Source organism: Crocodylus porosus, unplaced genomic scaffold (assembly GCF_001723895.1).
Source record: "Crocodylus porosus isolate Cpor-Errol unplaced genomic scaffold, CroPor_comp1, whole genome shotgun sequence".
Classification (NCBI taxonomy): domain Eukaryota; kingdom Metazoa; phylum Chordata; order Crocodylia; family Crocodylidae; genus Crocodylus; species Crocodylus porosus.
The window spans coordinates 38437651-38462084 of NW_017728906.1; the positions used below are offsets into that span (position 1 = coordinate 38437651).

At 39.2% G+C, this 24434-nt stretch overlaps 1 protein-coding gene and 1 long non-coding RNA gene across 3 annotated transcripts in view; one reads left to right on the plus strand and one right to left on the minus strand.

Annotated features, from left to right (window-relative positions):
- Window positions 1-1353, plus strand: part of LOC109305811 — a 13969-nt gene extending 12616 nt beyond the window's left edge. The window contains exon 3 of the long non-coding RNA XR_002099725.1: window positions 1079-1353. This is a non-coding gene — a long non-coding RNA (uncharacterized LOC109305811). The remainder of the gene's footprint in view (window positions 1-1078) is intronic.
- HLCS (holocarboxylase synthetase) overlaps window positions 1-24434 on the minus strand; it is a 189085-nt gene that overhangs the window by 108787 nt on the left and 55864 nt on the right. For both annotated transcript variants that reach the window (XM_019528915.1, XM_019528912.1), the window contains one exon: window positions 1820-2091. In XM_019528915.1, the coding sequence (XP_019384460.1) occupies window positions 1820-2091 (272 nt within the window). The remainder of the gene's footprint in view (window positions 1-1819; window positions 2092-24434) is intronic.

A 24434-nucleotide genomic window follows, 5' to 3' on the forward strand; every position in this document is an offset into this window, starting at 1 on the left:
CAAGGTGGACCAGCAGGCAATGGGAGAGTCCCTGTTCCCCCCAAGCACTACCAGGGGTAACAAGGAACAGCAGCAAGAAGTTGACTAAGAGTAGATTCAGGCTGGACATCAGGAGGCGCTACTTCACTGTCAGGGCAGCTAGGAGCTGAAACCAACTTCCAAGGGAAGCAGTGCTTGCCCCTATCCTGGGGGTCTTCAAAAAGAGGCTAGACAGCCACCTAGCTGGGGTCATTTGATCCCAGCATCCTTTCCTGCCATGGCAGGGGGTCGGACTTGATGATCTGCTTAGGTCCCTTATGACTCTACCAACTGTGAAACTATAAACAGGTAAAATGTATTCAACCTATGCATTTACCCCTCTGCCCCCCTTCCCTCAGCTACTAACATTCTAGTATTTAATGAACAATATAAACTAGATGTTTTATACTATTTCAGTTTAAGCCTTACTCTCATCAAATAAGACTATTTTTAAAAACCGTATCTAACTACCCCTTTACAAGGAGGTATATTCCAAGGTCAATTTATATAGGACCTAATCTATAACTGAGGAGAAGCAGTTCTTGCTCACTAACTATGACTACAGCCAAAGTGATTTTGATGATGTTAGCTTTTATTTTTTCACCTTTGTCAATAAAAGACCAGGTTAAATTAATCTTGAAACAGTACAATTCATATGCAGGCCAGAATTACCATATATGGATTGACCCTTCTTTCAAGAGCTTTCTTTATCCAATGTTACAACTGCAAGTAGGAATGCACAATATATCTGGACAATAGTGCAACAGTATCCCGTAGGAAAACACTCCATCCAACCAATTAGTTTACTCTGTCAAATATTCTAATATTATAAAAGCCTTAATCTGTCTATCTGTCCATAATGCTTTGTCAGACAATCAGAGCATGAATAAACAGCCAACCAGAGTGCGAAGACGTGTTCGGACAGGAGGCAGCGCTCCGCTATGATGGCCGGGCACAGGGGACGGAGTGGGGGGGCAGCCAGTTCTGGTTGCCTTGCCCCTCCCTCCCCTCCCCGAAGCAGCAGCAATGGAGGTGACATCAGCAGCAGGGGGGAGCGGAGCCATGATTCTTTTGAAAGGTACCCAAGATGGGGTGACTATAAATTCTATCATTATTCTGGTAACTCCATAATTCTGTTTTATATCTTAAATGAATTATTTTTCTCAAAGGCACCCTAAAGAGATTTAAGAAAGGCTATTTACATACTGTCTGAAAATATTTCATCTCTGATCAACATTTTGAAAACAAAATGTTGGTGAATAATTCTTCATACAAGGACGTTAGGGTGAATTTTAAAACCTGCATAAAATTATAAAGAAAGCAATAGCTATTTATTTTTTTAAAATATTAAGTGCCAGCCACCTAGATCTGCTTATCTAAAGCAATTTTTAAAATATTCAAATTAAGTTTAATATTCTACAAAAGAAAAAAAATAAGTAAATCTTAATACCAGGAAAAGAGCTGTCACACCAAATTTTCCATCTAAATTGACAGCTATAAATTCCTATATCTATAAATATCCTAATAAATATTTAAATATCTATAAATTCCTAATAACCATAGTATTACCACCTACTAACTACTATTTCAAAACAAATGTCAGTATTTGTCCTTACATCACATTCTATATACGACAAATGTTACACGTATGAGAGGTGGGGAAGGAGGGCATACTGAGAGTAAATGTAGCAAAGAGAGAAGTTTTTGACTTAGTTCTCAACACTATGAGATTAGTTTATTCCTTTATATATGCATCACTGTTCAAAATGCTTGTCTAAGACGGTCTACACCATTATCTTACCCATCAAGAAGATTCATTGTTGTTGATGTTACTTCAGCAAACAGAACAATCTTTCCAAGCTTCTTTGTTTGCAGATTATGTCGATATGTCTCCAGACTGAAGTGCTCAGATGAGAAGTCCCCCAGCTCAGTGATGACTGGCATTCGATATGGTGTTATCTCCATTTCAGGCTTGTAAAATGGCATAAATTTAAGAGACATCTTGCTGGATTTTATTAATCCTTCAGCATCTACATTTTGGTGTAGCCACTTCAAAAAAGAAGCATGGATTTCCTGTATGTGGGGAAAATTAAGTAAATGAGATAGAAATATGCATAACTGCATATTAGTGCATACAGACTTTCTTATGAGAATATCTAAATCAACATGGAAAACTAGCCTTTTATTGTTTCATTTCACCACCTCAGATGTATTTCCATTACTTGATCTGCCCCCGGTCTGATTGCTTGCTTATCATACCCTAAATTTGTGACTCAATTCCCTTTGTAGCTTCTCAGCCTCAAGCCAAAACCTTTCCTACAAGGCTGTTGGTGACCATACCCTGACACTCAGGCATGAAGCCAAAGTAAAGCACATGAATACTTCCACACTGAATGGGTTCTTTGGTACATTGTACTACATTCCCCTGGTACAGGTCCTAGAACCCAGAGTCATGTCAGGCTTTGCTGAGAATGCAGCAACCATCACGCATAATTCATTTTCATCACAATGAACACCCATTTCTCAGCTGAGTGCTGGCAAACCAAGTCACAAGTGAAAATAACTGTAGAACTCACCGTTACTATGTCATATCATGAAAAGACCTTGCTGAAACTGCTGAGAGATAATCAGCTGGCTAAAAGAGATGCACTCCAAAACATACATCAGTAATTAAGACGACTCAATTTTCAGTGTACAGAAGGCACTTGCCATTGTGCTCTACTATCAGAATAACGCTGTTTGTACAGGTGCATGTGTTAAAGTTTTCATATAGGAAATAAAATGTATAAAGATGCAGTCATCTCGGTAGCTTCCTTGCTGATTAGCTTTTGCCCCTTTTTGGAATTTTAGAAAAGTGAAACTACATTTACTGGAAACAAAATTAAAGAGATAAATTACTGAGTCCATTTCACAGGGTCTGGTGAGATGCCCTGAAACATCAGGTAGATATTAGTAAGCTTTTCTTTGAGATGTAGGCATTCCTTTATTAAAATGTTTTGTTATCCCTTTCATATACTTGAGACTGCCAAAACAACCAAAGAAAAAATAAATGAGGAAACTTTTCTAAAGTTAGGCCAAGTAAAAACTACAGAAACGTCAATTAAAAGAAATTGGTAACAATCGTTGCAAATTTGAATTCTAGGGAAAAAAGCATGCCATTCTTTGTAATCTGGGCATGAGTAGTGGTCACCAAGTATGGTTGGGACTGGTGAGAGGGTTTGCTTGTCTGGGAAGTCTGGAAAAGGAGGCAACGATTGGAAACAGAGGGGGAGTTGGAGTTCTCAGGTATTACGATATCTTGTCTGTGGACTGTTTATTATAAGCTGCTCTGACCCTTCTAGATAGGGCACAATTATAAAGCTAATAAAGAAATAAATAAATATTTAAGACAGAGGTGGCCAACCTGTGGCATACGTACCACAAGTGGCTTGGGCAGCCTTTGGGTGGCATGCAGCAGACTGGAGAGGGGAAGGCAGCATAATGGCAGGGAAGGCAGCAGAAAGCAGAGCAATAGATCAGGTAGGGAGCACAGGACAGGGATTAAAAAGGAGAACAGCAGTTTGGGAAGCAGAAGGCAATTAAAGCAGCACTCAAGGACAGTGCAGGGCTACTTTGTGGCAGACCTGTCAAAAAAGGCTGCCTGCCCTCTTCCTGGTTGTTTTAAGGTGAACCAACAGTGAAAAAGGCTAAGGACTTTGAAGAAAGGAGCTAAGGGCCCTGACATTTTTGGACAAATGGATCCCCCGTATTAATCTTTGTATTAAAAGATTAATGCAATAATGTAATTTACTTCAAATAACCAAATTCTAGACACATCCCACTTGTCCAGTCCCAGTATACTGTCATACAATCCAGTTTAAGACAGAAGGTATTCACACCCATAAAACCCACGTACTATTTACTACTAAATGCTATTATTCATTGGTTATTCTAAGCTTTTCTAAAAGGGAAGCTTTTTACCTAATATGGTCAATCTGTTCTTCCTGGCTACAAAGTATTACACAGTTGGGAATAATCATTAGTATAAGGTCATCACCAGTTTCTCTCCAATTAGGTAAATGTGACCCCAATTACTACAATACCTCAAGTTAACAGCTGGCTCTGGCAGAAGAAATATAACCACATTAATATCATGTTCAGGGGTACTGTAGTAGTGAGGTTATACTGATTCTGGACCCCACACAAGAACCTCTGCATAGCACTGCACTACACTGTGTAGACACATAAGCTCATTCAGAGCTAGCTTTGTACCATGCTGCACTGCACTGCATGAGACAGACATATCCTTAGTACCTCAAGTACTTATGAAGTTATCGTCAATTATTTTCTGAGGTACTATTAAACCTATAAATCTTCTGTGATGAGAAGGCAATGAGTGCACTTTTGGTGCTAACACCTGCTTACTTTCCACTAATTCTTCTCTCACCAAAGAATTATTCCAACATTGCAAATACCATCAAGTAAAAATATATATTTTTAAGAAAAAATATTGAACCAGTCCAGACCTTCCCATTATGAAATTTTCCATCCAAAAACAACACCTCCAATTTCAGGGCAGGTAACATTAATTCCTGGAAGTGACAGCTTTTTCTGTACACTGAAAACAATGGCTTTTATAGTCATTACCATACAGTCTCATGGTACTAAAAAACCTAATTTATCCCATGTAGAAAGGGAAATTCCATTTCCAAACACAAGCTTCTAGCCCCAAAAGGACCTAAAATAATCTTTAAAAGGTTAACTTTTTAGTTAAAAAAAAACTTGTTATTTTTAGAATTTTTAATAGTTTCTATGAATTCTTCCCACTGGGCTTCCAGACAACAGAGCACCTGACCTTAGAGACAAAAGACTACAAAAATAATACCAATATGAAAGCAGTGCCCCTCTGCAGGCCTCACATGCCTGCTTGGCCAAGGGTGGGGGTTTGCATGCAGCAGCCACCACTGCTTCCCTTGTGGCTTTCCCGCCACCAGCCACAGACAAACAGTGTGTGAGGTGCGGTGGCGGTGGTGGTGGTTGCCACATGCGAGCTCCCCCTGGGAATACAGGGGACTGTGGATCAGGAGTAACGGACACCAGCTGGGCTGGGGAACTGCAGGTGGGGGGGCTTCAGGTTGGGAGTGAAGGACATAGGCAGGGCTGGGGTGGGCAGTGGTTTGGCTGTAAAGCATGATTATGTTCTCTGTGTGATGGTTGTATACTGTGCCTCCTGTAGGACTGAAGAGGACCATTTCCCATCCCCCCCTCAGACCATTACCTTAAGATTCCTCAGCAGAACCTGTAAAACCAGTTGAGTGACTCTGGCTGAATCCTGGAGTGGTGAAATCTGACACTGCATTGTTCTATCAGCCAATCGTGCACACTGTAATAAGTACATGGGCTCGAATAAGAAATTTCTTTTGGGCTGGGATTAGAGATTGAAATCTTTCTTAGCTCCTCCCCTCCCCCTACTCATCATGACTCTGTGCCAGTGGGGGACATCTCCCAGACATTTCTGACTAGAGTCTTGCCTGGCCCAAAGTGCTGTTTGTTCATGCCAGGCTGCCAACTCACAGCCCCCCATGCACACTATATTAAGTATCTGGGCTTGAATAAGAAAATGTTTTTTGGGCTGGGATGACAGCTAGAAATCCTTCCTGGGTCAACCCACATGGTCAGGAGTGTTCAGGAGAGTCCCCAGTGGTAGAGGTATGGTGTGGGGTGGCCCTAGCTCTGGGGTGTAACAGCCATATAACAGTGCATGGGGAAGGCAGAGATGCACCCAGCTCTGGGATGTAATGGCTACATATAACTGTGTATGGGAAGGGCTGAGATACACCCCAGAGCTGGGTGCAATGTCCACATATAACATTTAATCACAGCCCTCATCATACACTATTATACACGGCTGTTACACTCCAGAGCTGGGTTACCCCACACCATGCCTCTGTGGCACTGGAGGACTCTCCTGGACATCTCTTACCAGAGACTTGCCTGGCCCAAAGCCCGATTTGTTCATGCGAGGCTGCCAACTGATAGCCTCCCCATGCCCACTGTACTAAATATATGGGCTCTCCTGGACATCCCTGACCAGAGTCCTGCCTGGCCCAAAACACAGTTGGGCTGTGCCAGACTGCCAAACGACAGCACTCCAGCCATGGTGCTACGTATATGGACCCAAATAAGGAACCTGATTTGGGGCTGGGAGTATGGCTAGAAATCATTCTTGGGCCACCCCATGGCTTACCTCTGCGGTACCGGGAGACTCTCCTGGACATCTCTGGCCAGAGTCTTGCCCAGCCCAAAGTGCAATTTGTGCATGCCAGGCTGCCAACTGACAGTCCCAGCCCCCTACCCCTCCCTGCCCACAGTATTAAGTATATGGGCTCAAATAAGGAATTTATTTTGGGCTGGGATTAGAGATGGAAATCCTTCTTGGGCCACCCCATGCCATGCCTCTGTGGTTTTTCTTTTTGTCTGGTTTTCCTAAAATTGGGCTGTTTTTTGGGCTGGGATTACAGCTGGAAATTCTCCCTGGTCCAGCCCATATGGTCAGGGGTGTCCAAGAGAGTCCCCCAGTGCCACAGAGGCATGGCATGGGGTAACCCTAGCTCTGGGGGGTAATAGCCACATATAACAGTGCATTGGAATGACAGATATGCACCCAGGTCTGGGGTGTAACAGCTGCATCTAACAGTGTATGGGGAGAGCTGAGATACACCCTAGAGCTGGGTGCAACGGCCACATACAACAGTTTAGCACAGCCCTGACCATACAATGCCAGGGCCCTTTACTCCTGATCTGCAGCCCCCTACCCTCCCAGAAGTGGCATGCAGTGGGTCCCAAAGGGACCAAAGCAGGCAGCTCGGGTTCTTTCTAGCCCCGCTTACGCATGAAGCTGGGCAGCTCAGTGTGCAGATGGCACATGAAGGATCTCAGAGATACTAGATAGAGCCTGAAGCTGCAAACAGCAGCCCAAGGCACTGATAGCTCAGTAATACAGCTTTTGTCTGCCATGTAGAAGACCTGGGTTTGGTTCCTGGCCAAGGTACCAGAGAGTTGAGTTACTTGCAAAAGGGAATCCCCACTAGAGAGGGGGTTTCCCCTCACCTATTTTATCCCACCCCCACTAGGGTGCCTGAACCTCAAATTCCATGGGATCTGAGCTTCATACTTGGAGAAACCCTACATCTTGTATTTTGTTAACCCTGTGCCTCAAATCTGTTGCTTATTTGTCTCATATATATATCTTCACCTAAAACCCGTTTAACTCCACTGTGCTTTCCTGGTTCTCCACACCCCGCCCCCCCGCCTGAACCTGGAACTAAATCACCAGTCAAAAGTTGCATGATTAGCCCCTGGAGTCTTGTTGCAGTATTGCAGTAAAAATTCAATGGACCCCAAGTGGCACCTGGTGGTGAAATTGTTGCAAAGCAGGGAAAATCCCATTTTCAGGTGCAAGTCAGATCTATGTGAGAAAATTTAAAACAATATGAAAAATCCTCATGGAAGAAATTCAGGAGCTAATGTCAGAAGTGTTTTAAATTACCACAACCCCCTCCCCCAATGATAAAATCAGCTGATAACATGGATACACAGGTGTGATTTAGCTAGCTTAATAGCAATTTCTGTCATGTGGACACAGGAAAAGTGTAACATTGACAAGGGCTCTTACTGGCTATCCTAAAAGTTCCATGCAAAGAAAATTCCGTAACTTCCTTGGGCAGCTTGTTCTCATGTCCTACTATTTTTCATAACATCTAGGTTTGGTGGTCAGATGCAGGGGATTTGTTTCTTAACCAGGCTTCTTAGCTACATATAGGAATCCTAAAGCCAGAATCTTAATTTTTTTCCCTGTCATGCATACATTTTTTTTTGTTTTTTTACTATGGTCCTAGATTAGAATTAAATTGCTGCTATATTATTCAACATTTTAAAATGAAGCAGCATCAAAACATTTGTTTTCAACACAAAACAAAAAATATGCATGGATTTTTTTTAAAGAGAAGAAACAGATTTTAGCAACGTTTTAGCCTACCTGACCTTAATAAAGCACACCATAAATCTCCATCCACATGCACACTAGCAAAATTATTTGTTTTTCATAAATTGTTTAAAACAGTTAAGCAACATAACAAGATGGTAAACAAACATACTTTGTTCTCATGGTTATAAAAGCCCACAGAGTATTAGAAATGTACATTTTTATAACTTAAATATACACAAAATCTGTCCTACCCTGTATCTCAAGCCCATAACATATCAATTTAGCACTGTAACTAAGGACTGCTACAAATCTATGTATGGGTTGCAGGCATGTGCAATGCCAATGTATCCCAAGATGTATATGCCATTCCTTAGTAACCTCTGTTGGCCATTTAAATATAAGGCGTTGGTTTTAAATATTGATATTTTGACTTTACATTCTTCTGGGGCTGGACTGAGTGTTTTATAGAAGGCACAGAAATTTTCAATGAGATAAAGTACTGTTGTATAATTCCTGATACTTCCTACAGTTATTTGGGGTTCATTATAGGAAGGATCCTGAATGTATATATAGAAAATTTGCCAATACATTCTAAATTTGACAGCAAGCATTAAATTTATAGCAATATTAAATTTGGTTCCAAGAATTTTTATTTTAATTTCAAAACACAGTAACTATCTACAATCCAAAATGGAGTTTCCTTTCTCAGTTCTTTATGAATGAAAAATGTTTATGGGAGGAGAAAGATAAAAGATTGACAACTTAATTGTATGAGTTTATGACAAGAAAGCAAACCAGTCTTGAGAAGGCTAGGGACAGAAGTTACACATAAACCAGTTTAAGTGATTGGAAACTGGTTTAAACCTCTAACAGAACAGAAATTCAGTGCACATAAACCGCTTTCAAAATGGCGGAAACTAGTTTAAAATAAACCTGGCTGGATGTAGAATCAGACTCAACTGATTTCGGTCAAACCAGTTTATGGAACTTCTGTGCCAGATCCCTTCCCTGTTCAAGTTTACTCAGAGTCCCCCAGCATCCCAAGATGCTTGGGAACCCCAGGCTGTGCTGTCTGCTCCAACAGAGCAAGACCGGCCCCCCACCAGCTGTCACAAAACTGAGGCACTAAAGCCTCAGCTCCTCAGCCTGCTTCCTGCCTGGGTCTGTCAGCCCAGCAACATGGGGAGCAAGGGAGCAGATGCCCAGGCCCCCTTAGCCCCGGTACAACAGGAGGAGAAAACGCCCCTGTGGTGGGGGCTTTTCACTCCCAGCCCCCTTTGCAGCCCAGCAAGTTGTGCAGTGATCAGCTCAGTCCCACCCTCTCCCCAACCTCCACCTTCTAGATGGGGAAATATACCCCTCACCACTCCCAATGAGGTCTGCCCAGTGTGGGAGGGAAAAAACACCAACTGGGGGGGTTCACTGCCCCCACATCTCAGGTCTGGCTGGGATCCCCCAGCCCCACCCATTCCTTTCCCAAGCCATCATATTCTGGGGGCGGCAGGGGGAAGGAAGACACTGCCCCACCACCCTCACACAAGCCCAAGTGGGCCAGTGCCAGGCTAAGGTGGTGGCAGTGCTCCCAGCCCCTGCTCCCCCATCCCTTTCAGAGGTTATGGCTGAGGAAGGGGTGGGGCTGGGCCAATCCCAAGTCAGCTTAAACTGCAAAGGGGTTGGGGGGGGGGAGGGCAAAAAGGCCCCAGGTGGGTGCTTTCCCCTCTGTGCTGGGCAGATCTCATCTGGGGGAAATAGTGCAGCCCCACCCCCTGCCCCCCACCCCTCTCTCAGAGGCAAAAGCTAGGGAAGGGGTAGGGGGTCAGAAGGATCCCAGCCAGGCTTCAGCTGGGGGGGGGGAGATGAACCCCACCCCCCCAGTTGGGTGCTTTCCTCTCCATTCTGGCCAGAGGTCAGCTATGAGAGGCTGCTGGGGTGGGTTCCTACCCCAACCCCCACACCCCTTCTCAAAGGCAGAGGGCTGAGGCAATCCCAGCCCGATTCAAGCTGCAGAGTGGATGAAACCCCCATATCCCAAGTGCTTTATCTACACATGGAACAGACCCCAGCTGGGGGGCCAGTGTGGGTGAGGGGTCAGGTCACTGTGTTCCCCCCCCCTTGCAGCCCCATCCCGGAGACCGATGGCTGCAAAAGGGGCAGAGCTGGGAACTAGAAGTGGAGGAGAGCCGTGGTTTCCCCCCACCATCCCCACAGACCCCAGCTACCAATCAAGCCCAGGCTGTTGGTTCAGCAGCCTTAGGCAGCCTGGTGATGAGGGGTGGTGCACATGAGTGCTCCAGGGCTGGGTCAGTGCAGGTTTCTGCCTGTCTTGGCCACCCAAACACTGAACATTAATTCAGTTTGTTACCAGTTCGATCTAGGCAGCTTAAAAAAAACAGTAAAGATGGAACTTACTTTGCTTCAAGTTTTTTGAACCTCTATATTTAGCTTATAAGTGACGGAAACCAGTTTAAATCTGTAATACAACAGAAGCTCAGTGCATATAAACTGCTTTCAAAATGACTGAAACTAGTTTAAGATAAACCCGGATGGATGTAGTATCAGACTTAAATGATTTGTTAAATCTGTTTATTGAACTTGTTCCAGATCCCCTCCACATTCAGGTTAACTCTCAATCCCCCAGCATGCCAGGTTACTTTGCAGCTCCCCCAGAACCCCTTCTTCCCCCCTGCCCATCACAGGGTGGGTGGGCTAGCTTTGGCCCAAGCTGTCTGCTCCAACTGAACAGGGAGGCATCCTGTACTGCCTCTGTCTTCTGGCCTGAGCCACGGCAGGAATGTGGCTGCATTTCCAAAATCAAAAGTGAAGTGAATGTCTGTTCACTTTCTTATCAATTCAATCTATGCAGCTTAGACTAACCTGCAAAACTTGGATCAATTCAGCCTTGGGCTTTCTGACCGCCTGCACTTATCCTGGAAGAGCAGTCAACCACAGAGTTGAACTCTGCATAATAATTAATATACTTTTAACTTATGAATTAATAAAATATTTTTACTCTACTATACAAAGTAGCCATTAAAATTAGGATGGTAATAAACCATTACACGAGCTGTTTTTTCTTGATAACAAATGACAATTTAAAATATTAATTGTAGACTCTCAGTTCCAGGATGCGGTAGCCCAGAATGGCTCAACTACCCAAAATGATACCACAAGATTTGATATGACCCAATCAGAAGTCGGAAGCTCAGAAATAAAAATCTATTGTTACATAAGTTAAAAGCATCCTTTTTTTTTTTTAAGATAACATGGCAGGAACTCAGAAAAGCATAGAAATGACCACCACCATGAGCAACAGCATTCCTCAACTCCTCCACCCATAAGCATAAATTTTACCTTCAGGATTATGTACAGAAGAAAAAAAGTGATGGAAAGGCTACCATCCTTTTCCATCTGAAAGACTGGAGGGAGTTGATTTGAGTGCTGTGACATTTAAAGAAGAGAAGTACCTTAAAGAGAGGTAAATGCTACCTTTTACGGGTTCAACTTTTTATCGCTATAGGTTATTTTCGTTTGTTAGATGAATTTTTATACAAAGCAAATTTAATACCCCCAAGCCCCTCTGCTGTCAAACAATTAATCTTCCCATTTTTACATTGGAGAAGGGGGGTCAGGTCACGGAAGTGAATGAAAAGAGGAAATGAACAGATGCAGGAAACATAAGTAAAGATGGATCTGAATGTTTCTCTTTTATAAACTAAAAATGACAGAAAATAGTAACTCTTGATGGAAAAGATTTTATGTGCACCCAAGCCATACCAACCAACAACATTTATGTACACAGCATGAACTTTCAGTTATAATGGATTATAATGATTCTAAAGCCAAGAATTTCTTTTTTAAAATGTCCACTCTATGAAATATAGCAGGGACTCTCTCTTTCTACCAAACTGTGTAAAGGTATATATTAAAAATTTTCTATCAATACAACGTAGGGTTGGAAGAGATGTTAGACAAACTTTCAGGTACAAAGTATCTTTCTTCAGGTTGGCCTTGAAAGCTTATCTAACACTTCTCCCAATTATACTGTTGGTCTAATAAAAGGTATCACCAAGAAAACTTGCTTCTTGCATAGTCCCTAGACTATCACAATTACTCAAACCCTACTGATGCAGCTTAGGACTATCAAGGAAAAAGTTTCAACAGGACGGATTCCTAAATGCAAAACGGATTATGAAAATAAACTATATAACATCTACATTAGTAGCCACACAAATTATACATTAACTGGCATCAACTTTTAAAGGAAAAAACAAAAGGAACTTATACCCCATTTGAAGTCCATGTTAAAACAACAACCTAACTACTGATGCTAAGCCAACAGCCTCAATAATATAAATAATAAACCACTATTACTTTTTGAGTAAATGTATCCAGGTATTCCTTTTGCCTTGACCTAAAGATATATTCATAAAGTGATAAGTTTATGTTTCATTTTTTTTTTTTTTTCCAGAGAGCATATCTGCTTCCAAATTGATTTTTGTTTCATTGTTTTCAGCTGGGTCTACATCTCATGTTTAGAAGCATATTTCTCAGGAAACTTAGGTAATGATCTTAAATGGAACACATTTCTGAAACTGGTTTATTTCATATCTCAGACATACACTTGCCTCATTGTAAAAAAATAAAATTAGCTGTGCTACAGTTAAAACAATACAGTTACAAATAGATACAGGTGAGTGAGAAAATTAAGATGAAACTTGATTAGTTTGTACTTAATTTGCATACACAGATTACAGACCATATAAAACAACCCAAAATATATTTATAGTTTTGCAGCATGAGAAATACTAGATACCTGTTCCCTTAGAAGTTTTGGGTTTTAAACTAAACTACAATCTCACTTCTGAAGGATGAATATTCAGAACTGAAAAACCACTTATGAGAGTAACAATGAAAATGGTGCCAACAGTAATTGCCAGATATACAACACCTCTAGAAAACTAACAAATAAGTCTCATTAGTAGGTGACCCTTCTTTAACTGAATTCGGCTGCAACCCTTAAAGAAATTCGTACAATCAGAACCAGTTTACTCAGTATGCACCAAGAGATTTCAACTACAATGTAGCTCACGAAGGTTATTTTTATCCCATGTTGGTACACTTGAAATAAAATAAGGCTTATCTAGTTTGATCACAAGAGTAACAATGGTAGCTTCAAAACCTAAGGAGCCTATAAACATTCAAACAGTTAGTTCATACATACTGTACTCTGCATTGTCACAGCTACAATACCCAAGCACCCCATTTAAATGTAATTCAGGTTTGTCTATAGGAGCTTGAAGTCACAGCACCCCATAGCTGCTCCTGACCCATTCCTGCTCCACACTGCAGGGAACAGCTGAGTGGGGAACCTGGCTCAGCCAGAGACAGCAGCATGCAAATTCCTCCGTTCACCACCTCCTCCCAACCATAGGAGCATAAGCAGGGGGGAGGGGGAAGGGTGAAGAAGAAGGGCTAGGAGGGAGCAGGGGCTTAGAAGAGGAAAGTGTGTGCCACCACCACTGTCCGTGGCTGAACCTGGCTCCCTGAATAGCCCCCAGCCAGAGTAGGACAGAAGTGACTCTGACTCCCTGCCCAAAGGTCAGCAAGAGATGGTAGTGGCAGTGGCAGCCAGTTCCCCCAGTTCCATGGTTTCAATTACAATACTAAAGTTATATCTTCAAGACATAATGCAGTGTGCCATGTACTAGCTCAGGTACCAAAAATAACAAAGACATGTTACTACAACACTCCAGGCTAACAAGTCCAGCTTTTCAGTTCAAAGCCATTCAGACATCTTCACACAGCATTGCATTGTGCCATACAGTAAACATTTAACTATTTTACAACTTATAGAAGAATACATAAAGAGGAAATATATTATGAAGTCTATACTTCCAAGGGGTGGGTCACACCTGGGGTCACACCTGGACCAACTGGGGGCACGGAAGGTATATAAATTAACATGACATGGGGAAGCTGAAGGGTAACATGTTTTGTTTCATTAACTTGAAAGGGTGTGGGAGGGAGAAGGGGACAGCTCAGCTTTCAAAAGCTTGGGAAATGGTGAACTAGGGTAACAGTTGAAATTCTACAGCTCCTATATAAATATTTCATTCTTTCCTTTTCAATTCAATAGTTTCCCACTGGATTTCAGGAATGATATGGGAACACTTCAGTGGCTAATTTAACACGTTTAAGTTTGCATGGACATTAAGTAAAGTCTGTTGCCTTATGGATAAAATATGTGCCTTTACATTTGAGAAGTACTGATTGAACTTACCGTAAATTGTATAAGACTGTACATTTCTTAACATTTTTGTTAACTGCCAAGTGGTGAAGACTACACAGGGATAAAATAGCAATAGTTTGGAAGAGGGCATGAATAACCCATTTTTAGCAAAGCTGTTTTTATAGACATCACACCTTCATATGGCTAAACTGTTCTTTTTCTAACTTAGCTGTTTTCACATGAAGAATTTGGTTCAGGTATCGCTTTTTTATTTTTCACTTTAGAAAATGAGTAAGAATTCATCTATAATAGCATTGATGGAAAAGACCTGACAAATATTTTAATAAAAAACTACAGTCTTCTGGATTTGAGCTCAATAACTTTAAAACATAAAAAGCGCACACATACTTTATCCGCTATATTATGCAGCCTATGCTTAACAGCCGAACAAATTTAAAGGTGTTAAATTAGCCACCGGAAGCCTCCCATATATTCCCCTGAATCCAAAAGAAACAAACTGATGTCCAATATGGCAGCAATGGGAGGTTAGCACCAGCCAAGAAAAAACTGGCAACACAGGAAGCCAGCAGCAGACCAAGTCCGTTACTAGTGCAAGAAGGCAAGGATTTTCTGGTTATCTCTGTCCAGAGAGATACATAAAATATTCATCCAGTACTGCACACATTTTAAACTTCCTTTAATCAATGGGACATTTGGGGAGATGAATAGGATGACACCGTTTTGAAAAAAATCTTAAATCCGATGATTTAAAAGCACACTCATAGCAAGCCAGAAAAAGGAAGCCTCAATAATCCTTTTCTGAAAGCCAAAATGATACCAAAATCTTGCTATTCATACACAGGGGATACAGAAAAAAAATGAAATTCTACCATCTTTATCTCCTTTGTACATCATCAACTTCAGGTGAATGAAGTAGCTCCCACTAAAGTTTTGCAAACTATTTATATAACATTGATTTAGCATCACAACCATTTCCATTTTTCAGTAGAAATATCTAAGCAAATAGGGGAAAGCTTTCCTATATTCCTGACCCTCACTTCATAAAAAAGCAGCCAGAGGTAATAGAAACTTCCTGGTGATGGCAGGGAATGCTGATTGGATTGAGGAAGGGAAACGAAGAAATAGAAACGCACTTCAGTGAATGAGATCAAGGTCATGAACGTTCAGTCTTTAAGAACGGAGAGGAAAAGCACGCTGCAGTGACAGTAGCCTCTCTGCACCATAGAAAACCCTGCAGAATGGAGACGGGGAAAGTCACTCTTTCTTCCAAGGAGAAACACATGGCAAGTACTGACAGGGTAAAAGTGCGGGCAACAACCTTCTACTTGCCCAGTATGACCCAGGAAGGCCATGCCAAAACCTTGGGATGTATAGATCCCACATCTCTTGCCTTACAACTTCCCTCTCTCTAACCAAACAATCAATCTCACATTAAAAGATGGCTGATTATAAGAGAATAATTATTTTAATGCTGCTAAGATTTAATGTATTTTTATTTATTGCATATTAATTGTGTTCGTGATTAAAATCCCTCTTATAAATTATTTTCAATCTAAATAAATAAAAGTTTTTAAATGGTTACTTGCAATAGCAAAGAAAAGTTGAAATAAAAGTGGAAAAAAAATAAACTTCCAAGACACTGAAAATCTAACAACAAATCAATCCACAAACAGCTTATAAAATTTAATTCCTTTTCAGGGATTGTCTACAAGAATACTTTACTTAATGTTTGGCTACTACCTGTGATGTATTTCAAAATTCAGGTTTGATCTACTGGAAGAGGTCAGATGGAACAAAGCTCAAGGTGTATTTCCCAAGAGTCTGACTGACCGACCCTAACCTAGACTAGCTCAACTCAAATCATTTTCACCAGGGCTTTCTAAGAGAAGAGACATATTTTAATGGAGCTTGTTAATCTAGCCTGAGAAATCAGTGGAAAAATTACTTAGCCTAATTTCTAACAGGCAAAATACTACTACTTCCATTACTTGGAATTTTAGCTTATATTGAAATCATCTTGTTTTAGAAGGGTGAGTTTCCCTAAAAAAAAAAAAAAAAAAAAATCAGACGGATCTTTTGTTGCAGCATAAGTGAAGCCTATTTTCATTTCATGTTCCAGTGAACTGATGTAAATTCTTAGCTGAATTTTGTTATGGCTTCACAAAGGCACTGAAGCATTAAAAACCCATCTATAATTGGATAGACAAACTTTTAAAGACTTTGTGTTCCATATTTCGCACAGAAATTAGGAGGCTCAATTTAGAAACATTTGCTCAACTCTCGAAAGATTCAAACATATCTGTGAGGGGAGATAAAAACAGGCTTGCCTAACTAGGAACTTACTGCCAGCCTGATCTCTAGTGGCCTCTACTGGCATGTACATTTAAGTGCTCTTTTTAACCAATAACAGAAAGCCGTGAGTTTTATTTGAAGAAAAACACAGGACTAGCAAAGTTTTTCAAAATAAAGAAAGCAGACAGCAACCCTCAAGTACTTTTTAAAAAAAATACATTAAGTATTTTACAGCATGTCATCTCTATAGTTTGGTTTGTGGGAATACCTGATGTATACAAAAAAGATCACTTTGTTGAATAATCTGTAGAGTTCTCAGGTATAAACCCATCAGGGTTTTTCAGGACATTAATGTTTTATTACTTTATTTTTTATTTATTTTTTTACATTGAGCAAAGTTTTAAGTGGCTCTGATTTTCTACCTTGATTTTATTTCTTCAAACAGAAAATGTCCTAGTCTTGAACCAGACTCAGTCGGGCCTTGGCGACAGCTTATAGCTGCAAGCTTAACTCCGAATCCACAGTTAATCTCAACCTTAAAATTCAACAGACACTGACAAAAATTTAATCTACAAAATCAGGATGTTTCCAGCAGTCACATCATTCTGACATCAGCGAGACTAGTTAAAAATATGCATCAGGAAGGTTTAATCTTACATGGTATGCTGAATAGATCTCCCGGTAAAATTAAAAACAAAGATAAGAAGAAAACAACCATTAATTAAATGGAAGTTTCCTTTGATTCAATGTATATCAGGGACCACAAGTTTCAGTGAAGAAAGTTCCCTTGACTAACAGCATAATCGGTGGATAAAAATTGTCACTGTCTGTCCCTAACAGGAAATGTTTCAGCCTCCTACAATACAAAAAAGTTCACTGGAGAGCCAGTGATAAAACCCACAGATTTCCTTGGCAGGTACCATTCCATTATTCTCACAAGTGTCCTTGTGAGTATTATATTGCTAGAATCTTAGTAAGTTACAACCTTATGTGTATATGCAAAATGGACAATAATACTATTTACTGTCCAAGCATTATTATGGCAACCCAACAACTTCATCAGCTTCTGGCACCACCCTAATGTTAAATCCCCATAAAATACATTTATTGTCACTGTACACTAAACAAATACAAGAAGATTAACATCCAAATCCTGCTTTTCTAATGTACAAAAAAGAAATACCCCCATCAGAAAAAACAAACAAGCAAACATGAAGAATTCATTATTAGTAAATGGACGGAATGAATACATACACTGCACATTAAGCAGAAGAGATTGTTAACATTTAGACAGAAAAATCTAAAGAGGAATTCTAGTACTTATCAGTGATAGATTTTGAAGCTGGAGAACCCTGCTGGTTTTATAATATGCGGACCACTATCAATATTTTTCAACAGATTTACGCCACTGTCATTAAAATGGAGGCACAGAAGAGATAGCACAGCAACGCCCAGTCTTGTAAGGTGTATTCTGACTTACTTTTCTTTCTCAGCTGCAATGCAACAGTCTGGAAGCAATCTTCCTGGCAGCTGCTCTCATCAACAAACTGTTTATTGTAAGAAAGTGGCTAGGTCAAAAGGCTAAACATCATCCTGAACTGAAAGCATACCTTAAAAAAATTAATGCCGTCCGTGCATAAGTAAACAGCACATTATATATGAGAGAGCCATATTCCATTCTGAAAGGCCAAGAGACAAGAACTCCTGTATTTGAAGGAGTAATGTTTTATAATGTTATTATAATGACTAATTTGCTCATGAGCTGATTTTAAGAACAGCAGCTACTTTTATCAAAAATGTTAGCATTAAAAAAGGAACATATAATCCATGTTTTACAGCCAAAAAGACAACAGATTTTTATTTCTATATTTTTAATTGTATTTACTTGCTACTGAATGAGAAGTCAAGTTAACTTTTAATTTACACAGAAAGAGGGTAGGGTGCAGAGCAGTTGGACAAAAAGCCAAAATTAATTTTGTTATTTATGCAATTCCAAAAAGAGGTTTAAGTTCAGCATAACATGAATAGGAAAACACAGATCTTAATGATGTACAAATAGCTAGATAAAGTGCCATAAACTGGAAATATATGTTAAATCTTTTGTCATGCAATTTCATTTACAAATCTGTTTCAAGAAATTTCAATTGCAGCAATATACCTGCAGCTGTCAGTAAAGACTTCTCTTAGTATTGACTTTTTTTTTCATAAAAATTCATGATAGGCTTGAACTTTAGCATGCAAGTTTTTAGACCAAACAATTTTTGAGACAAAATTACAATATTTAATTCCATTTAATTACATTAATATAAAAGAAAGGAATGAGGTAAATTAGTGCATCCCGGTAATGCTATTATTTAGCATGGAACACAATCCCTAAGATTCACATTTAACTGAAAGGTCATAATTAAAGGAAGCTAAGAATTAAAATACAAGTTTCATTCGGTAGATCCTAGTGAAGTATTTCAGGACTTAACTGGTAAATTATTCCCTATATATCATAATGCTAAAATTATGTCAAACACAAAGAAATAAACTAAGTTAAATCCACAGCAGTACAGTTAAAAATATGATTTAAGTAACACACAGGATCAATTACAACAGCTATGGTTTACCTTGGAAAGAACACAACTACTTGGCACCTAATAATGTAAAATTAGGGCTTCTAGTGAAAATGATAACCTGTAACCACAGAGGGATAAGCAGACATTGCTCCAAAGAAACTTCATTAATACCATATTTTTTTTTACATACCACATCCCTCAGAAAATATGCGTTTTGTTTTTGAAAGACAGAATTCAAAGGGGGAAGGAGGGGTGGGGAGGAGCCAAGCCTGCTCATTGTTCTGCTTTCCATGAATTGCTGCAGATTTTACTTTTGGTTCACCCACTAAGTGGTAGAACCTGCTGTTACCCTATTTCTTGCATACAATATGCACTCCGAATTCCAGCAGCTGGCTTTTGCGGGGGAAAAGATGCATGCTGTATGGAAGAACATTTTTTTTTTTTAGTATAAACTGACTCTTCAGCATCTGTTTAGTAATTAGAGTGAAACTTGGTAGCTTTCTTGGGGGGAAAGGAGGGGAGCAAGAGTAAGTGTACTATAAACCTAGTATATTTTCATGCACATACCATAACTAAAAATAGATAAAGATGGGTATAGGAAATAAAAGGGGAAATGCATACAAACATTTCAACCTAATATACCAGACATCTAAAATATACCAGACTGCAGTTCATGAAAGCCCTTAGCATCCTAGTTATTATGAAAACAAAAAGGGATTCTCTTGAGTCTCATTTTAAAAGGAAAAATTGTATTAAAATAAAAATCTACATCTTTAAATACATCAGAATGATAATCAGACCTCTTGGAGAGGTGACATCTTTTATTACGCCAACTAGATAGTTGCAAAAATAATTCTTTATTTGCAAGCTTTTGGGCGCATGTACACTTCCTCAGGCATAGGAGAGTGCAAAGGTGTAACATTTTTCCAAGCTGAAATAAAAATTTGTATTTCACAGGAGAGCTGAGAGTTGGTATAAGATCTCCTGGTTGGAAAAGTTCATTTTATGCAAAATAAGTTGAGATAAAAGTTAGAATGATAACTCACTTTATACTGTATTACATCAAAAATGCAGAGTAAGAATTTTGTTCCCTAGCTAATATAGGCCAACACAACAGATGTGATATAATCAGCTGGTAAAACTGGTTGTTAAATCATTTTACAGCATTATGGTATTTTTATTTACTATAAGAGTATCAATAAGGTTTCTTACTAAGTATAAAGACTGTTGAAGGTTTTGGAAAAAGCAGTAAGATTAATAAAGTAAACAAAAGCTATGAACATATTTTTTGTTAGCAATGACATTATATATTTCTTAATTTAAGGTTTTTCATCAGGTTTGTTTGGCTTTCAAAAGGGCTTTTTAAAATATAATTTAAGTGAATTTAGCATTTATGAATATGAAATAATAACGTAGAACTGGTGAGAGCCAAATGTTCTCCCCACAGCACTGCCAACCGACATCAATCCTGAACTACAGAACTCCTGCTGTGCCAAGTTATGGCCTCTCCTGAGTAGAGACTCACAATCCTGTCAAAATGTGCAGGGATTTTGTGATCTAGACAAATGTCTATGAAGGATTAGGCTGAGACCACAACACATTTTCACATGCACCACAACTCAGAGACTGAAATTAGGTCCCCAGAGGTGCACAGCTAATGTTCCACATGTATCATATGTTTTGTAATTCTTTTTAAAACATATTCATCTGACTGAAACAGTTTATAAATAAGAAAAATGACGTTAAAACATGCATTCAGCACAGCAACAGATTTTTGTTTAGGAGTTTTGGGGGTGTAGAGATTTGTTTTTTAGGAATACATAATATAATGAACAGACCGCCCTGAATATTTTATGTAAAAAATATGTATTACCAAGAAACAACCTGCTGCAACCAACTCTTTTAGTACAATCACTTTTGTGCTAATAAAATCTTATTACTAAGCATGCCTTCTCTAAAATATATTAACATAAGAATACTTCATTATTTAAAAAGAGTGATCAATGTTCTATAAAGAATTCAAACTATACAGAAATTAGGTTTGCTGTCTCGCAAGAAATGCCTCATGAGCTAAACTACAAAACAAAATTTAAATCTCAGACCAAGAGCTCTGAAGACCACCTAAAAGTTTATTTGGTATATCAAAAAAATTATACAATTTTCCTGCCAGAGGCATGTAAAAATGCAGCCCTTGTACATTACAGACATAATTAAAACATGAATGTTGTTCCTTAAAAACAAAAACTGAAAATAATCCAAATTGCAGGTTTTCAAACATGTCTTGTGTCCTCCCATTTGTTATTTTTTTCAGGACTTTTTGCAGCTTTAAAATTTATTTGCTTCCTCTGAGAACTTATACCATCAACAAAACCTGGCTTAAATTCAGAACTGAATGGATTTTCACACCCCTACTCTCTTGTTTTAGTCTCTCTCCCAACTGTCTTCCCCCTTTTGTTTACAGATACTTATGGTGTTCTCATTAAGTTCCAAGTTTACTGCTAAGACTTGCGACTTCAGAAGTCACCTTGAGTCAGCACCTCAGAGTTAAGTATTGCCTTCTTGCTTGAAAGATTTTTTAAGAGAAGAGTGATTGCAAGTAATACATAAGTTTCCCAAGTCACGTAAAAAAAAAAAATGAATATACACTGCATGAGATTCAGTCGTCCCAGGGAGAAGGTAGGGCAGGGTGGCAACTTAGAAACTAAGTTGTTCCAAGAGGAATGAGATTTCATAGATAATAACCTACTTGGTCAGAGCTCTTCTTAGGGATGAAACAAACTATAATTTGGAGCCCACCAATTTAATTTTTAAGAGGGCGCATGTACTTGACTAAGACTGAGTTAGTTTTAGCAAAGTCTAACACCAAAGCACAGCAAGCCAAAGTGAAAGCTCTCCAGCTCAGTTATTTGCCTTTATGCTTTCTTATGCTGTGGACAAATTTCTAACTAGAGTTAGAAATAAGAATACTTATGCAGATAACCAAGTCTTTTCATCACAGGCTTCTTGGAACTGAAACTGGATAATGATCATCTTAAAACTTGTGACACTGTAGATGCCATACAGGAAGCCTGCCCTTAAAATCCAAACACTCTTTTACAAAAATGATTTTAGGAATAAACACCAAAATAGCATGACCCTCTTGAAGAGAAGCTGGAGGTGGAGACAGGAAAAAAGTGAGATATCATTGAAGAGGAAAACAGGAAAAGGGCCCAGAAAAGCCAAGCCAGAGCTTCTTAAGGCAGGGCATATAAACCCCTTTCTCTTCATTCTTTTTAGTAGCAAGATTGCCTACTCCCCTTGATCTCCAGGCCATATCCTCCTGTCTGCTCTTCTCCCCATATCCCCACATGTCTATGGCAAACACTCCTTCCTCCCCCCTCTCACAGGAATTAAGCTGGGGGATCAGACCAGTGGTTTTTACCTTCAACAGTGGCCAGTACCAGTGGCTTCAGACAAAGAAACCCTGCACCAGTAGCTGCAGGATAACCTAAATCCCATCAGCTTCATCCAGGAAGAGCCCTATTTGCAGCAGTCTACTTTAGCCCAAATTCATTGGCAGATCTATTCCACACTGGTGTTGTCCAAGAGTAAAAGGCAGCAGCAAAAGCCCAGTGCTGCCCAGAGAGCAGCGAATAATGTAAAAAGGAAAGCTATGATTTGGGAAAATTTGCCTTATCCAAACCTGCAAACCACTCCCTGCAGAGCAGGCTGAAGGCAGAGGGCTTGGAGAGCTTTTGTTAATCCTGGTATCTGGCACATCTTTTGATAGCAAAAATAGTTTATGTTTGATACTCATTCACCTCCAGGTCTAAACACAATAGTTAGAAAAAAGAACACCAACCAGCACAGTAGCCAAAATACATAAACTGAAAGCAGCAGAAACTGTATCCAATACCCATGTACCCCTAAATGGTCCAAAAAAGTTTCACTTGTGATTCATTTAGCATTCTTGATACACCTCAAAAATCTTTTAAACTAACAGAAACTCAGAGAAAAAAAGACAAGTAACAGTGTTATCTAGCATATTTTTATGTAAGTCACATGGAATTTGGTGTGTTTCTTAACGCCCCAGATCCCTTATACGAGTACTACATGAGACTCAGTTTTCATTTTTTAAACATTTCTCCACATCCAAGAGAGTTTGAAAAAAAACTTTCAAATGAGACCTAAGCGTATCCTAACGATTCAAAAAACACAACAAAACACCACTATGGAGACACAAAAAGAGCCCTGATTTTTTTTTGTCTATGATTATAACAAAGCCACTTATGATTTGGGGTAAAGAGGAGCTTTTATCATAATTTCTGAGCACTTGAAGCTGATAATGACAAAGGTAAACTTAAATTTACTTTAAGGTCTCAACTGTAACAGGCCTTGGTGGCAGAATTTTCCTATTATTGCTGGTGTTAAAAGAATAAAGAACTGCTAAAACACATAATGCCAGTAATGAGTTGGAGCTCTGTTTCAAGCCATGTACTGCTATAAAGAGCAAACCTATGTAAAATAATAATGATAGCCATGACAGTGGCCTTACACTAGCACTTTCACAGAAAATAGCACTACAGCAGAACAGGCTGAAAGAAACAGTAGAAAGAAAAAAAAGGAGTAGGAAAACAAAAGCAAAAAAAAAATGCTTGTGTAAACAACACCGTGTAAAATTTTTTTTAAAGTGTATTAAACACTATTCTGGGTTAATTCATTTATAATGTCACCACTAAGCTTTTTAGCTGTTCAATAAGTTTCAATATTATTCATTTTTCTTAACATAAATACTGAAAACAAAAAAGGTATTTAAAAAATCCTTTTTTATGAAAACTGCAGGAAGCTTACACATTTTCTCTAGGTTAACAGCTGCTCATTAAAAAGTTATTCATTGCAAGCCCTGCAACATGTCAGCAAGAGAACTATCATAGCACATTCACAATACACTTGGAATATCAGGATTTCCTTAATTTGTAGTAAAGGCCAAATTCTTTCATAAATTAACATTAAAGTTATAAATCTGGACCAATTTCTTCCCAAGAAATTACTGCTTGAAATCTTAAAATATTACTAATGTATTCTAAAGTTATGCAAGTTTTTCATTAACCTGGACCATAGTGTTCCAAAAATATGTTAAACATCAGAAAACTGCTTTAAGTTGTAGATAAATTCCTACCATCGTATAAACATATACCTTTTATAAAAATGAAATAATATTAGTGTGGAGAATCAACTGCCAGAGAACTGGTAGGAGTCACAAAAAATACAATCGACAAGTCCATAATGTCAAATATATTATTTAAAATACAGACATTTTAGATGTCTTTTTGGGAGCAATGCATTTTGAGTGTACTGGTACTACAGA